This window comes from Sminthopsis crassicaudata, chromosome 4, assembly GCF_048593235.1.
Source record: "Sminthopsis crassicaudata isolate SCR6 chromosome 4, ASM4859323v1, whole genome shotgun sequence".
Classification (NCBI taxonomy): domain Eukaryota; kingdom Metazoa; phylum Chordata; class Mammalia; order Dasyuromorphia; family Dasyuridae; genus Sminthopsis; species Sminthopsis crassicaudata.
Genome location: NC_133620.1, coordinates 465,322,529 through 465,335,999, shown reverse-complemented (window position 1 = coordinate 465,335,999; position 13,471 = coordinate 465,322,529). Strand labels below are relative to the sequence as shown.

Here is a 13,471-nt window from a genome sequence, read left to right as displayed (position 1 = left end):
CCAGTCCAGCTCTGGCCCGTCTCATCTTACACAGGAGATGCTGAGTCTGGAGAGTTTCTGTCACCAGCCCAAGGTCACTGAGGTGCTAGTAGAGAGCACAGAGCACCGACCATGGAGTCAAGAAGAGCAGGTTCTAAGGGTCCCTGTGGGCACTTCCTGGCAACGTGACCCTGGCCAAGTGATTTCTCTCCCTTCCTCCAGTTTCCTCATTTGTAAAATAAGTGGATCAGACTCTATGGCTTCCAGGGTCTTTTCCAGCTCGACTCAGTTCAAGTCAGTTTAATAAACTGCTACAGGTGAGACCCGTCTCCGGCTCTGGAGGAGCCCAAAGCTAAAAAACCACACGGTTAACCTCAAGGGGATATTATTTAATCAAAGCGTTGGGGCAAGTACATAAGTGTGTACAGGGTACAATGGGATGGGCCAATGTCAAGGAGGAGGAATCGCTTCAAGCTGACAGTGAAGGGGAGCAGAGAAGGTTCCATGGAGGTGAAGGCCTCTGAGCTGGACTTGGAAAACCAAGGTCAAATGGGGTGATAAGGTCACAGATGTCACAAGGACAGCAAGGGGCAGAAGTAAGTTCTGAAGCCAGGGCTCGGATCTCAGAAACAGCTCTTTCCCCATATCCTGAGGATGGAGGGTCAGACTCCTGGTCCTGTCCATCAGGGAACACTTGGGCCAGGTCCTTGTTTGCCCCTTAGGGAATGCTGGGAGAGTCCTGCCCTATGACCTCCATGGCTCGTGATCAGAGTCTTTCACTTTTTCTGGGTGTGAGCTCCCTGAGAGCGCAGAATCCCTGGGATTTCAGCCCCCCAAATCCCAGCTCCTCCCAGAATCCCAGAGCTTTTCTCTCATCAGTGACAAGGGGCACCTGAGTAGCTTCTACCTGAAAACCAGGGCAGAGGAGTTTCCCTCCCCGCCCCCACCTCCCCTGCAGCCATTCCATTGCTGGACAGCTCCCATTGGTGGTGAGGAAGTCTTTCTTGACCTCCAGAATTAAATGACGTAAAAACGCCCAACCATCCATCCTCCTGGAATCAGCCAGAAGCCGTTCCAGTCCTAGGTGAGCCCCTTCCGAGCACTGGAAGTTCCTCACCCCTGCCCCTAGCCTTCTCTTCTCAGGCGCAGCCCCCCAGCTTCCTTCACCAGTCCTTGGGTGATCTGGTTTGAAGTAGCAAGGTCACAGCAGTTCTTTGGGAGGGAAGGGAATTTCTGGGGATGAGAGAAGGTGGGTCTGGGTAGCATCCTGTGTTGTCAGCCAGGACTGGGCCTCCTTCTCCTCTTCTTCCTCTTTTTCCTCCTCCTCCTCTTCTTCCTTTTCCTCCTCCTCCTCCTCCCGCTCCCTCCTCTTTCTTCTCTCCCCAGATTCAGAGCACCAGAGCTCCTCAGCAGGTTCATAGAAATCAGCTCTCATAGCATTTCTGGGGCCATTGGAACCGAATGTGTTTGCTTTCACCAATGACAGAGCCACAGGGATTTGGGACTTCCCTGGAGATGGAGGGTGGGGGGGGGGGCAAAGGTCTGGAGAGCCTAGAGGAAAGCAGGGGCCCAAGGTATCATGGCCACAGGTGATAGAGCCAGGTGGGGGAGGGAGGAGGTTCAGAGGAGTTGAGTTTTAATACCAACTCTGTAGTTGGAACCTTGAGCACTACTCTAAACCTCAGTTTCCCCACATGTAAAATGAGATATTTGGACTAGAGGGCCTTGAAAAATCCTTCTTGTTTAGGCCCCAGTGCTTATGATTCTATGTGTTTTGGTGACCTGGGAACAAGGCCCTTCTCTGAGCCTCAGTTTCTCTGCCTGTAAAATGAGATGACCTTTGAGTTCCCTTCTAGGGATATACCCCAGGACTAGAAGAGACTTTAGAGGTCATGTCCTTCCTTGGAATGAAGAGGGGTTCATAGAGGCAGAACTAAGGATTCCCTCTGGGCTCACTGACCCGTGGCCCAGTCCTGGCCAGGATTCTGGACTCTCCACAGGGAAGAGGATGGAGGGGTCCTGGGCACAGGGGTTCCTGCAGACTGGAAGCTGCTCCAGGGGTCCAAAAAGCCAGAGGGGGATGAGGACAGGGGTGGGGCAGGGGATGGGAACGAGGCGTCCTGGAGTGAGGGAGCTGCCCTCCCAGAGAATCCTCAGCTTCTCCTGGGGTCCGAGGAGCTGTAGGCATGGTGCGTGTTGTACTTTTTGACTCGAACAGACTCCTGTTGGCTGGAGATCGCCTTGGTTCCACAAATGTCAAAGCTGTGAGAAACAGAGACAGAGACAGAGGGGCAGAGACAGTGAGACAGAGAGAGAGACAGAGAGAGAGAGAGAGAGAGAGAGAGAGAGAGAGAGAGAGAGAGAGAGAGAGAGAGACAGAGACAGAGACAGAGAGAGACAGAGACAGAGAGAGACAGAGACAGAGACAGAGGGGCAAAGACAGTGAGAGAGAGAGAGAGAGAGAGAGAGAGAGAGAGAGAGAGAGAGAGAGACAGAGACAGAGAGAGACAGAGAGAGAGAGAGAGAGACAGAGAGAAACAAAGAGAGATAGAGACAGAGAAAGATGGAGACAGACAGACACGGACAGGGAGACAGTTGGTGGCCTGGGCCACTCTCCAGGGCCCCAGCCCCATTTCACAGGAACCCCAGACCCTCGGCTGGTCGGCCCTTCTGGCACTAAGACTGAACTAAAAAGGAGCTTTCCTTGGTTATGATGAAGCTGAAGGGCTGTGGGTTCGGACTTGGGATCAGGTGTGCCGGGAGGGAGCCCTCTCTCAGAAGCTCTTTCACTTTCCCAGGGAACATTGGGGGCAGCCCAAAACTCACCAAGTGTAGACAAGTAGGGCCACAAGAGCAAGAAACAGGAGAGCGAGCAGTATGGACAGGATCACTATGATGACAATGGTACCCGAACTCTTGCCTGGGGCGCGGGACTCAGAGAACGCCACCGCTGAGACATCAGGAGGGGACATGGGCAGGACCGGCCAAAAAGCAAGGAATCAAAGAGATTGCTGGGGTTGGGGTCTGCAGGGGACCACCACCTTTTTCATCTTCAAGTCTCTCAGGCCGCTTAGTCATCGGATTATCCCTTCATGCATACCCTTTTCAGACTGCCTCCCCACCCCCACCCAGATTCTCCCCTTCCACTCTAATCCCCAGTTTGAGCATTAGCACAGTCACCCCCGTGGAGGATACCTCTGGGTAGAATACTTACGTTTTGCCAGGGCGATGTCCTCGGACCACTTCGTTTCTGCCACTGGGCCTGCGTTATTCATCACCAAGAACTTCACCCTGAATGGGGAGGACAGAGGGTCTCTTAACTCTGAGACATGAGTCCCCCCGTGCTCCAACCCGGACCTGTCAGAGCCAATGTCTCTTCTGAGCTGACCCATCAATCAGGCATGGGTCTCTGGGCCCAACCATGGATCGGGGCGGGAGAAGGATCGGCCAGTCAGGATCGGGGGCCCTATCCCTTCCACCCCGAGTCCTCATCCCTGCCTCAGGAGTCTGGTCGACAGAAGGGAATCCCAGCATCCTCTTGGTAAGGACTCCCTATGTTAGCCAGCACCCGAGCCAAGCTGCAAGCTCCTCATGGGTAGAGACGCATTTCATGTCAGACGTTAGTGTGGGCCTAAGATCCCGGGAGAGAACCTCATTTGCTGAGGCAGAGACTCGACAGCATCTTCCAGAAGCCTGTTCCTGGGAACCCCAGTGTGGGCAGGGCTCCCCAGAGCAAGCCATTATTTTGAAGCACTTGGATAGGAAGGAGCTTTGATAGGAGTACAGAGATACAGATGGAAAAATGACATGAAACCAAATTCTGGGGACAAGAACCCCTGAGGCTGAGGGAAAATGTGGGAGCCCCGGCGGAGGAAGCTAGCCATGGCAGGGAAGGGGCAGACAAAGGAAGCAATTATAACTGATTGTGTTCATGGATTTTTAAGCTAAAAGAGAATAAGAAAGACATCCATATCTCTGGGGTTGGAGAGGCAGCTATCCATCAGTGACATTCTCTAGAGCTTGCTAGGCGTGACTGACCCATCCTCCCAGGAGATACCGAGGGCTAAGGCTAATTAATGTTCACTGAGACACACATGGTGGGGGATCAGAGATGGTGGTCACTTGGGAATGGGTGCCGAGAGTATTAAGCGCTGATTGAATTCTCTCTTATTCTATTTCATCGGTGACTTTGCATTTAATTTGTAGTCATCTGATTTGTTTAGTAGGATCCATGGGCAAGAAATCATTGATCAGTAGCTTTAAATTGGTAACTACCCCCAACAGAACTTGGAACCTGAGGCATGCCATCTTTAGGTACATTTATCCTCACCCTCCATATCTCCTTTCATCATAGGAGAGCTTTTCTGAAAGCAAACTTTGCATTCTGGGAAGCCCATGTAAGCAAGAGTCAATGGCACAATACCCTTTGATCCATATCCAATACCCTTTGATCCTTTGATATATATATGTAATATAATTATATAGGGCACTGGGTCTGTATCCCAAAGAGATTATAAAAAGGGGAAAAGGACCCCCATGTGCCAAAATGTTTGTGGCGGCCTTTTTTGTGGCAAGGAACTGGAAATGGAAGCCCTTCAATTAGGGAATGAGTGAATGAGTGATGGCCTATGAATGTTATGGAATATTATTGTTCTGTAAGAAATGATCAGCAAGGGACAGCTAGGGGGCGCAGTGGATAGAGCACCAGCCCTGAAGGCAGGAGGACCTGAGTTCAAATCCAGCCTCAGATACTTCACACTTCCTAGCTGTGTGACCCTGGGCAAGTCACTTAACCCCAATTGCCTCAGCAAAAAAAAAAAAAAAAAAAAAAAAAAAAAAAAAAAAAAAAAGATCAGCAGGATGATTTCAGAAAAGCCTGGGGGGGGGGGGGGGCGGGGAGATAAGGGAGAGAGGGAGAAAAAAAACTGGAGCTCACAATCTTAGAAAAATGAATGTTGAAAACTGTTTTTACGTGTAATTAGAAAAATAATATACTATCAAAAATTGTAAAAAGCCAACAGCTCAGGAGTTGGAGCCTCATTATGGGCCTTCTGCGCCAGCTTCTAGAGGATGCCAGTCAGACATTCTGCCCAGTGAATGAGGCTTATGATTACATGGTATTAACAAGTCTGCGCTGACGGGGCACTCACCCTCCATTAGTTTGTAATGTGGGAGGGCCAGAATGCCTCTTTCCCCTCCTCTGGGACCCCCATTCTGGTGTGGGAGAGAGGCTGGCTCCCACAGAAAAGAGACTGAGGGAGACCAGACGCTGTAACGTGGAGGTTTTCCCCATTTAATCCCTGAAAGCAGAATTGGAAGGAATTGAGGGCAGAGGGATAGACATCAGACCAGTGTCAGGGAAAAAAATTCTAAGCTTCCTGAAGGGGAGCGAGCTTCCTTGGGAGGAAGCAAGTGCCAGACACTAGAAGCTGCTTTTGTCCAGCATGTTATGGGGGGATACATATTCAAATCTGTACTGGGTGATGGGCTTCCCACCCTGAGATCAAGCTGACAGTGCTCCTTGGGGGAACACAAACCACTGAGGTCACAGGATCGTAGACTGAGGACCAGGAAGAGAGGTAGAGTCACCAAGTGCGAGGATTCTGAGGGCTACATTCATTTCTCTGAGAAAGATGAGGTTGCCTCGAGCTAATGCTGCCCGGAAAATCCGAAAGGGGTCATGAACAAGAGCAAACAAATGCAGTCTGGGAAGCTGCAGGGTGGAAGGGGCTCCAAGATGGGCACTGGAGGTTAAATGGATGGGACTTGGAGAGGAGGGCAGAGGTCAGAGGGCAGCATATGCCCCCAACAGAAGTAGTTAGCTGCCTCATCCAGGGCTGACCATCGGAAGTAGAATACAATAAAGATCGGCCATGGGCCCAGGAGGTCAATCCATTCCTTAAGGGCCTGCAAAATGGCAGATGCTGCCCTGAGTGCCCAGGACACAAAAAGGGGCCAAAACAGTGTCCGTCCGCAAGGCGCCGACAATCGTGGGGGAACCACATGCACACCCACACACAAAGTGAGCTATAGAGGAAAAGTAGGAAACCATTAACAGAAGCAAAGCACTGCAATGGGGGTGGGGGGTGGAAAGGCTTCCTGTAGAAGGTGGGATTTTAGTAGGAGGTCAATGGGGGAGTGAAGGAGAGGGGGACATGAGGGGTCTGGAGCAGTCAAAGGAACATAGCTAGAAAGCAGGAAGGACCTTGGAGAAATGCTTAGTCCAAACCCACTAGGAAGCTGAAATAACTGACTTCATATTTCATAGTAATAATAACTAGCACTCATGTAGCTCCTTACATCTTACAAAAGCACTTTGCCTGGATTTTCAAAGGAGAGGGGGAATGAGAGGGTCGGTGTTTCTCCCCAGTGCTGACATCCCATGATTCTCTGATTCTCCATCTCTGTTGGTGAAGTTTAGAGATAACAGATTGACTGCTGCAGGCAAAGATGTGGATTCAAATCCTGCCTCTGGCACTTACTACCTATGTGACGGAGGGGGTCGTTTCAGTGCCTCGGTTTCCAAAAGAGGAGGTCTAGTCAATGACTAAATCTGGGATGTCCTGATGCCGGTGCACAGGGTGAGACTTTCCCTCTCTCAGGTACATTAGGGGAGAATTCCTGGGGCTTTGGGGCTCACTGTGGGACCCCTGGGAGAAGCGAAAGAGAGCAGGTCTCTTCTGGACTCACCTGTAAGGACCGGGACCGGGCAGAGGCTTGTTGCACTCACTCACAGTGCAGTTGGTCTCGTTGCCCACCCGGAGGACGTGGAGATCCTGGGCGTTTATCTCACCGGAGTAGAGGGCCCGATGGGCCCGAATAGTCATATAGTATTTTTTCTCCAGGAACGTGGAAGCACGGGGAATGTCTTGGGGCGACCGAGGAGCTACAAAGTCCTTCGTGGCTGTGGGGTTGGAGAAGGAAGAGATTTTCAGAATGGTTGACTACGCAAAGACCAGGCCCAGCCACATGGGAGTCAGTGGGAGATCTAGACTCTAGAACCCATCCTGTTCTGCTATCCCAGTCCCCACTAACCCTGGAGAGGCTCAGCCTGGGAAGAACCCCCCTGGAAATGGCTGCCCTACCTGGGACCACTTTATAAATACACAGAGCAAGATACCAACTACATGCCAGGTGTGTATCAACTTTGGCTCTCTCCCGGTACCTAGAATAGTCCTCCGTGCACAGTAGGTCCTTCACAGAATGGCTCCTCCCCTCCTCCCCATCTCTGTAATTTTCCACACCAAAGTGCCCCTCCCCGGCCACCTCTCCCCCATGTTCCTGTCTCCCTCATTAGAATGGAAGCCCCTCGAGGGTAGGGAATTGTCTATGTTTGTCTCTGTAGCCCCCACTTAGGGCAGCGCCTGGCACATGTTAAGTTTTTTAATGAATGAGTTTTCCTTCATTCCCAAGGAGCAGGATATGAGGACTGAAGAGAAAATGGCTCTGGTTTTCATCTCTGTCAAGCCGGGACTCTGGATAGTGTCACTGTTTTTTAGCTGTGATTTCAGCAGAATAGGGAGCTCCCTGGGGGGAACCCTCCCCGCCCCCCCATCCCCGGCTGAGGCAGATTTTTCTTTCTTATAACAATTTGGAGTCTTAAAGTTATCCAGATTTTTCAAGTGAATCTGCTGACAGAGCCACCTAGCTTCTCCTGCCTCCTAGGTCATGTACTCCCACTCTCTCCTCAGTCTACACCAGGATCTCTGCATTTGTACACAGCAGGTGCTTGTAAATGCCAGGATCTCTGGATTTGTACACAGCAGGTGCTTTGTAAGTGCCAGGATCTCTGGATTTGTATACAGAAGGTGCTTTGTAAGTGCCAGGATCTCTGGATTTGTACACAGCAGGTGCTTTGTAAGTGCTTGTTGAATTTGATTCGGTTTGGATCAGAGGATCTGAGAAAAGGGATTGGGGTTTGATGGGATGGGAAGGGAAGATAGAATCAAGGAACTTAGGGCGTCATTATCAAACTGACCCATGGCAAGTCTTCCATTTCACAGAGGGGAACAGTGAGGTCTTTCTATTCCCCTTTGCCCACACACATTTATAGAGCTCCTACCATTGCTGAAGGCAACCACGAGCCATATGTCATCAGTGTCGCTGATGGTGGAGCTGTTGAACTGGCCGATGGGCTGGTCCAGGGTAAATGTGGAGCTGGTGATCCGTCCTTCCAAAGGCTTCCTGCTGAGGACTGGGGTGTAATCAATCTCTGGCGGATTACAACAAGGAAAGCATGAGTGGGGACAGGTCCCTGGGGTCAGCCAAACATGGGCTCTAACAGGGAAGGGTCTGCTTTTCCTAATCCTTCTGATATGGTGAGGAGACACATTCTCAGATGAAAATGAGATGGGAACCCAGAGTCCTGCACTCTGACACATATTGGTTATGCCCCCCCCCCCCGGAGAGGTCACTGAATGTTTCCATGACCTAAGTAACTTTCTAAAACTTTGGGAGTTCCATCCAGCACTGAGGAAGCCAGAGGCGACCCATCTGACCAATGCAAATCTTGCTTAGAAAAGCAAAAGCTGGGGGCAGCTGGTTAGGGCAGTGGATGGAGCACTGGCCCTGAAGTGAGGAGGATCTGAGTTCAAATGTGACCTCAGACACTTAATACTTCCTAGCTGTGTGATCCTGGGCAAGTCACTTAGCCCCACTTACCTCAGGAAAAAAGAAAGAAAGAAAGAGAAAGAAAGAAAGAAAGAAAGAAAGAAAGAAAGAAAGAAAGAAAGAAAGAAAGAAAGAAAGAAAGAAAGAAAGAAAGAAAGAAAGAAAGAAAGAAAGAAAGAAAGAAAGAAAGAAAGAAAGAAAGAAAGAAAGAAAGAAAGAAAGAAAGAAAGAAGAAGGAAGGAAGGAAGGAAGGAAGGAAGGAAGGAAGGAAGGAAGGAAGGAAGGAAGAAAGAGACAGAGAGAGAAAGAAAGAAAGGAAGAAAGAGAGAAAGAAAGGAAGGAAGAGAGAAAGAAAGGAAGGAAGAGAGAAAGAAAGGAAGGAAGAGAGAAAGGAAGGAAGAGAGAAAGAAAGGAAGGAAGAGAGAAAGAAAGAAAGAAAGAGAGAAAGAAAGAAAGAAAGAAAGAAAGAAAGAAAGAAAGAAAGAAAGAAAGAAAGGAAGGAAGGAAGGAAGGAAGGAAGGAAGGAAGGAAGGAAGGAAGGAAGAAAGAGACAGAGAGAGAAAGAAAGAAAGGAAGAAAGAGAGAAAGAAAGGAAGGAAGAGAGAAAGAAAGGAAGGAAGAGAGAAAGAAAGGAAGGAAGAGAGAAAGGAAGGAAGAGAGAAAGAAAGGAAGGAAGAGAGAAAGAAAGAAAGAAAGAGAGAGAAAGAAAGAAAGAAAGAAAGAGAGAGAGAGACAAAGAGAGAGAAAGAAAGAAAGAGAGAGAGAAAGAAAGGAAGAAAGAAATAAAGAAAGAAAGAAAGGAAGAAAGAGAGAAAGAAAGGAAGAAAGAGAGAAAGAAAGGAAGGATAAGAGAAAGAAAGGAAGGAAGAGAGAAAGAAAGGAAGAGAGAAAGAAAGAGAGAGAGAAAGGAAGAAAGAGAGAGAGAAAGAAAGAAAGAGAGAAAGAAAGACAAAGAAAGAAAGAAAGAGAGAAAGAAAGAAAGAAAGAGAGAAAGAAAGAAAGAAAGAAAGAGAGAGAGAGAAAGAAAGGAAGAAAGAGAGAAAGAAAGGAAGGAAGGAAGAAAGAGAGAAAGAAAGGAAGGAAGGAAGGAAGGAAGGAAGGAAAAGAGAAAGAAAGGAAGAAAGAGAAAGAAAGAAAGAAAAAGAAAGAAAGAGAGAAAGAAAGAAAGAAAGAAAGAGAGAGAGAGAAAGAAAGAAAGAGAGAAAGAAAGAAAGAAAGAGAGAGAGAGAAAGAAAGAAAGAGAGAAAGAAAGAAAGAAAGAGAGAGAGAGAAAGAAAGAAAGAAAGAAAGAAAGAAAGAAAGAAAGAAAGAAAGAAAGAAAGAAAGAAAGAAAGAAAGAAAGAAAGAAAGAAAGAAAAGAAAAGAAAAGAAAAGAAAAGAAAAGGGCTCAAGCACTAGACTGCCTCAGCTTCAGCTAGGAGGAGCTGGGAGAACATGTAGCTGCTTTACAACGGGGTAGGCCAGGGAAGGGAGACACACCCTCTCAGTTAGGGTCAACAGGTATGGCCAACACCCTTTATGCCCAACTGGTCAAGAACAATCTACCAACTTATATTTAGTCCCCACCCTCCGGAGTCCAACCCTTCATTAACAGATGGCTGCCTCTCAAATGTCAGGGGAGTGAATGGACCACTGGAAGTCACTGCCTTTACTTCTCCATTCCTCCTTCCCCAAGGCTATGCCTTCTGAGAATGATGCACTGGCCAGGTGGAGTAGGGGGGAAGCTGCACTGAGCTCAGGACCATGGCACAGAGTATAAGCTGGGGGTGGGGAGATCAGGATTCTACTTCTAGCACTGATACCAAGGGACTCAGTAATCTTGGGCAAGTTATTTTATTTCTCTTGGCCTTGATTTCCCCTTCTGTAAAAATGGGAGAAGCAAGAAAAAAATGAATTTGATCATTTCTAAGGTCACCTTTAGGTTTGAAGATTCTTTGCTTCTCCGAGAACTGTGTCTGGTTTGTTTGATTGGAGAAGATAGGAAGGGTGGGAATAGGGAACAGATATAGGGATCCCTTTGGACCCTCCAATGAACAATTTTAGGTGGTGGCTTAAATAGGATTCTAGCGAGTCCTTTTGACTGATCTCAATTTCCCAGTGGGGCAGACTAGAGCGTCCATGCCCTTTGTTTCCCCATTTCTTTTTTGTACCCTCTCCCACACCCGAGCACTGATGCCATAGCATAGAGTATTTTCTCCTAAGATCCTCTGCTTTATTTATTCCTCTTACAGTCAAGCCAGCCCTAGGAAACCAGGGGAAAATAGCCTGTGCTCATTTAACAGGAGGGGAAACTGAGGCTTGGAATGCTTCTCATGGATGTAACAAAGAGTCTGCCGGATCACTGCAGAGGAAATATGCATGACATGTACTGTCAAAAAAATTATAATTATAAAATTAATAAAAAGGAAAAAAAAGCCCACTCAAATGCAGACCCTAACGTGGGATCCTGAGCTTCTTGAGGGATGGGACCAGAAGACCTATAAGATCTTTCTTAGCTTTGAGCCTATAACCCTGTGATCCTAAACCTGACTTAGGGTTAAGGGGCAATGGCTGGTTGCTAAGTCTCATGGGAGGGGTTCCCCCACGTCTCCCTCTTGGTAAGGATTCCTCTTGTGTTTGGGGATTTTTAGATCATTAGAACTATCACCAGCAATCATCCACGGAGGCAGAGCGGTGTTGAACTTAAATAATGATCAGTTTTCTCAACTGTAAAACTGTTAATGTGGCTTAGAGCTGATGGTGCCCCAGGGGCGGGAGGATTCCCAGTTTTGAGTTAGAGAACCTGAGCTTGATTCTAAATGGCCAATTGTCCTTGCAAGATCTGTGCCTCAATTCTTCATCTGTAAAACAAGGGGATTGGGGGCAGCTAGGTGGCCTGGTGGATAGAGCACCAGCCTTGAATTCAAGAAGACCCGAGTTCAAATCTGGTCTCAGACACTTAACACTTCCTAGCTGTGTGACCCTGGGCAAGTCACTTAACCCCAGCCTCAAAAAACAAAACAAAACAAAAACAACAACAACAAGGGGATTGATCAGATGGCATCTAAGGTCCCCTCCACCTCTGGAATTATAATCTTAAGTCACTGAGATGCCTTTGGGACTCAGTTTCTCTATCTGTAAAATGAGATTAGACTAATGAACCTTTGTAAAATATGAACCTAGCATCCCGGCTTTTAAAAACCCAACTTTTAGATAGAGAGACATGAGACGGGGACATTAGATCGGCCATCTCTGCTTAACCGTTTTTCCTCGTTACTAGGGAGAGTTGAATTCCAGTCTGAAGATGGGAGATATTTCCAGGAAAGACTCTGATATAAAAGCAAAAGGCTTTTATGGATAATGAATAAAATTTTACAGTAAAAACAAGCCAGTGCCTCTGGGATTAAGTCCAGTATGCCTTGTTTTAATTGGAATAGTGAAAGTGCACACAAAAGGGCAAAGAACAGTTAAAGGCAAAGCCGGGGGCCAACGGCAGTGCCCTTGTCATCTTGCTACCAGCTCACCTGCTCCGGGGGCCTATCTGGATACTCGGGTCAGTAGCAAGTATTGGGGGAAAGGGTGAGTCAGCCTCTGCAACACCCAAGAACTGATTCTGGCCCATGTTCTCCAGACCGGGACCTCCCAAGCCTGCTGGGAATGTATTGGGAGGGGTATTCTAACAGGAATTGTCCAGCAATTGAGACGGTCTTTCTCTGACCCTTAGAGATACCCGGAAAATCCCAGAAAAACCCTTTTCTCCTCCAACACCCTCCCATTCAGGACTCCATGCCCCTCATCCACCATCTCTCTACTCCTGGCAAACTCACCCTGGCTGGCTTCAATTGGGATACTGGTCACTAGGAGCCACAGCAGCTGTAAGAGCCATCCCTGGGGGACCCCCATGGTCCAGAGGGAAGAAATGTTGAAAAGTCCCTTCTGTCGAATGTCTGCAGCTCTTCGAGGGTGAGTGTCTAAGTCAGGACCCAGTCTGGAAGAGAGATGGGTTCTGGAGGGAGAGTCTGTGGTCTACCCAGAAGGTCCTCCTCCCACTGCCTCCTCCCCCTCCCAACAAATGCACACGCCCTGGGTCTGGAGAAGATGACTCCAAACAAACTGGTGGGACGGGTTTTTAGGGAGAAACTAAACTTTCGAGAATTTGGCGGTGCTGGGGAGTGCGGCGAACAGTGCAGATCAGTGAACTGAGGGGCGGATTGAAGCTTCTGGACGGGCAAGGCCCTTTGTTCATCTGATCATTCCTTCAGTCAAAAAAGTCCATCAAGTATCTTCTCTGACAACACTGGACAGAGGCCTGGGGTTGGGATGGACCTCATGGATCCCCTCGGCAAATTCTTTCATTCCATAGGTAGTGATTTTAATGGGGAGACCCTCCCCAAGTAAGGCTGGCATTGAAGGGGCCTCTTAAAGGCTTTTCCTCCTCTTCCATCAGGGTCACTTGTCACTCAATCACGCCCTGGGGAGGGAGGTCTTACCTGGGATGGGCTTCCTTTTGCTTAGACAGCTTATCTTAATTAGGAGTGTGTGTGTGTGTGTGTGTGTGTGTGTGTGTGTGTGTGTGTGTGTGTGTACTTATATATGGGTCTATCTATATGTGTGTATATACACACACACACATATATATATAATTTAAATATATTTATATGTGTTGCCATGGATAGCTGAATGTATGGATAGATGATGATAGATAGATAGATAGTTGGATAGATAGGTGGATGGATGGATAGATAGCTGGATGGATGGATAGATAGCTAGATAGATAGAAGATAGACAGACAGATAGATAGAATAGACAGATAGCTGAATGTATGAATAGATAGATAGACAGACAGATAAATAGATAGATAGACAAATAGACAGACAGATAGATAGATAGATAGATAGATAGA

The 13,471-nt window shown here is 48.1% G+C and overlaps 1 protein-coding gene across 1 annotated transcript; it reads right to left on the bottom strand.

Annotated features, from left to right (window-relative positions):
- Nucleotides 1-353: 353 nt before the first annotated feature.
- LOC141540298 (uroplakin-3b-like protein 1) lies at nucleotides 354-12,593 on the bottom strand. The gene is made up of 6 exons (XM_074264138.1): nucleotides 12,396-12,593; nucleotides 8,042-8,191; nucleotides 6,670-6,883; nucleotides 3,194-3,270; nucleotides 2,806-2,929; nucleotides 354-2,241 (listed from the first exon to the last, which is right to left on the bottom strand). The coding sequence occupies exons 1-6, from the start codon at nucleotides 12,469-12,471 to the stop codon at nucleotides 2,133-2,135; spliced, it is 750 nt and encodes a 249-aa protein (XP_074120239.1). The 5' UTR covers nucleotides 12,472-12,593; the 3' UTR covers nucleotides 354-2,132.
- Nucleotides 12,594-13,471: the final 878 nt, after the last annotated feature.

Coding starts and splice junctions, on each gene's coding strand:
- LOC141540298 (XM_074264138.1), bottom strand. CDS start 12,471: ATGGGGGTCCCCCAGGGATGGCTCTTACAGCTGCTGTGGCTCCTAGTG. Junction 8,192..12,395: donor CCCAATTGAAGCCAGCCAGG/GTGAGTTTGCCA, acceptor GTAATCCGCCAG/AGATTGATTACACCCCAGTC. Junction 2,242..2,805: donor GCCCTACTTGTCTACACTTG/GTGAGTTTTGGG, acceptor TGTTTCTCACAG/CTTTGACATTTGTGGAACCA.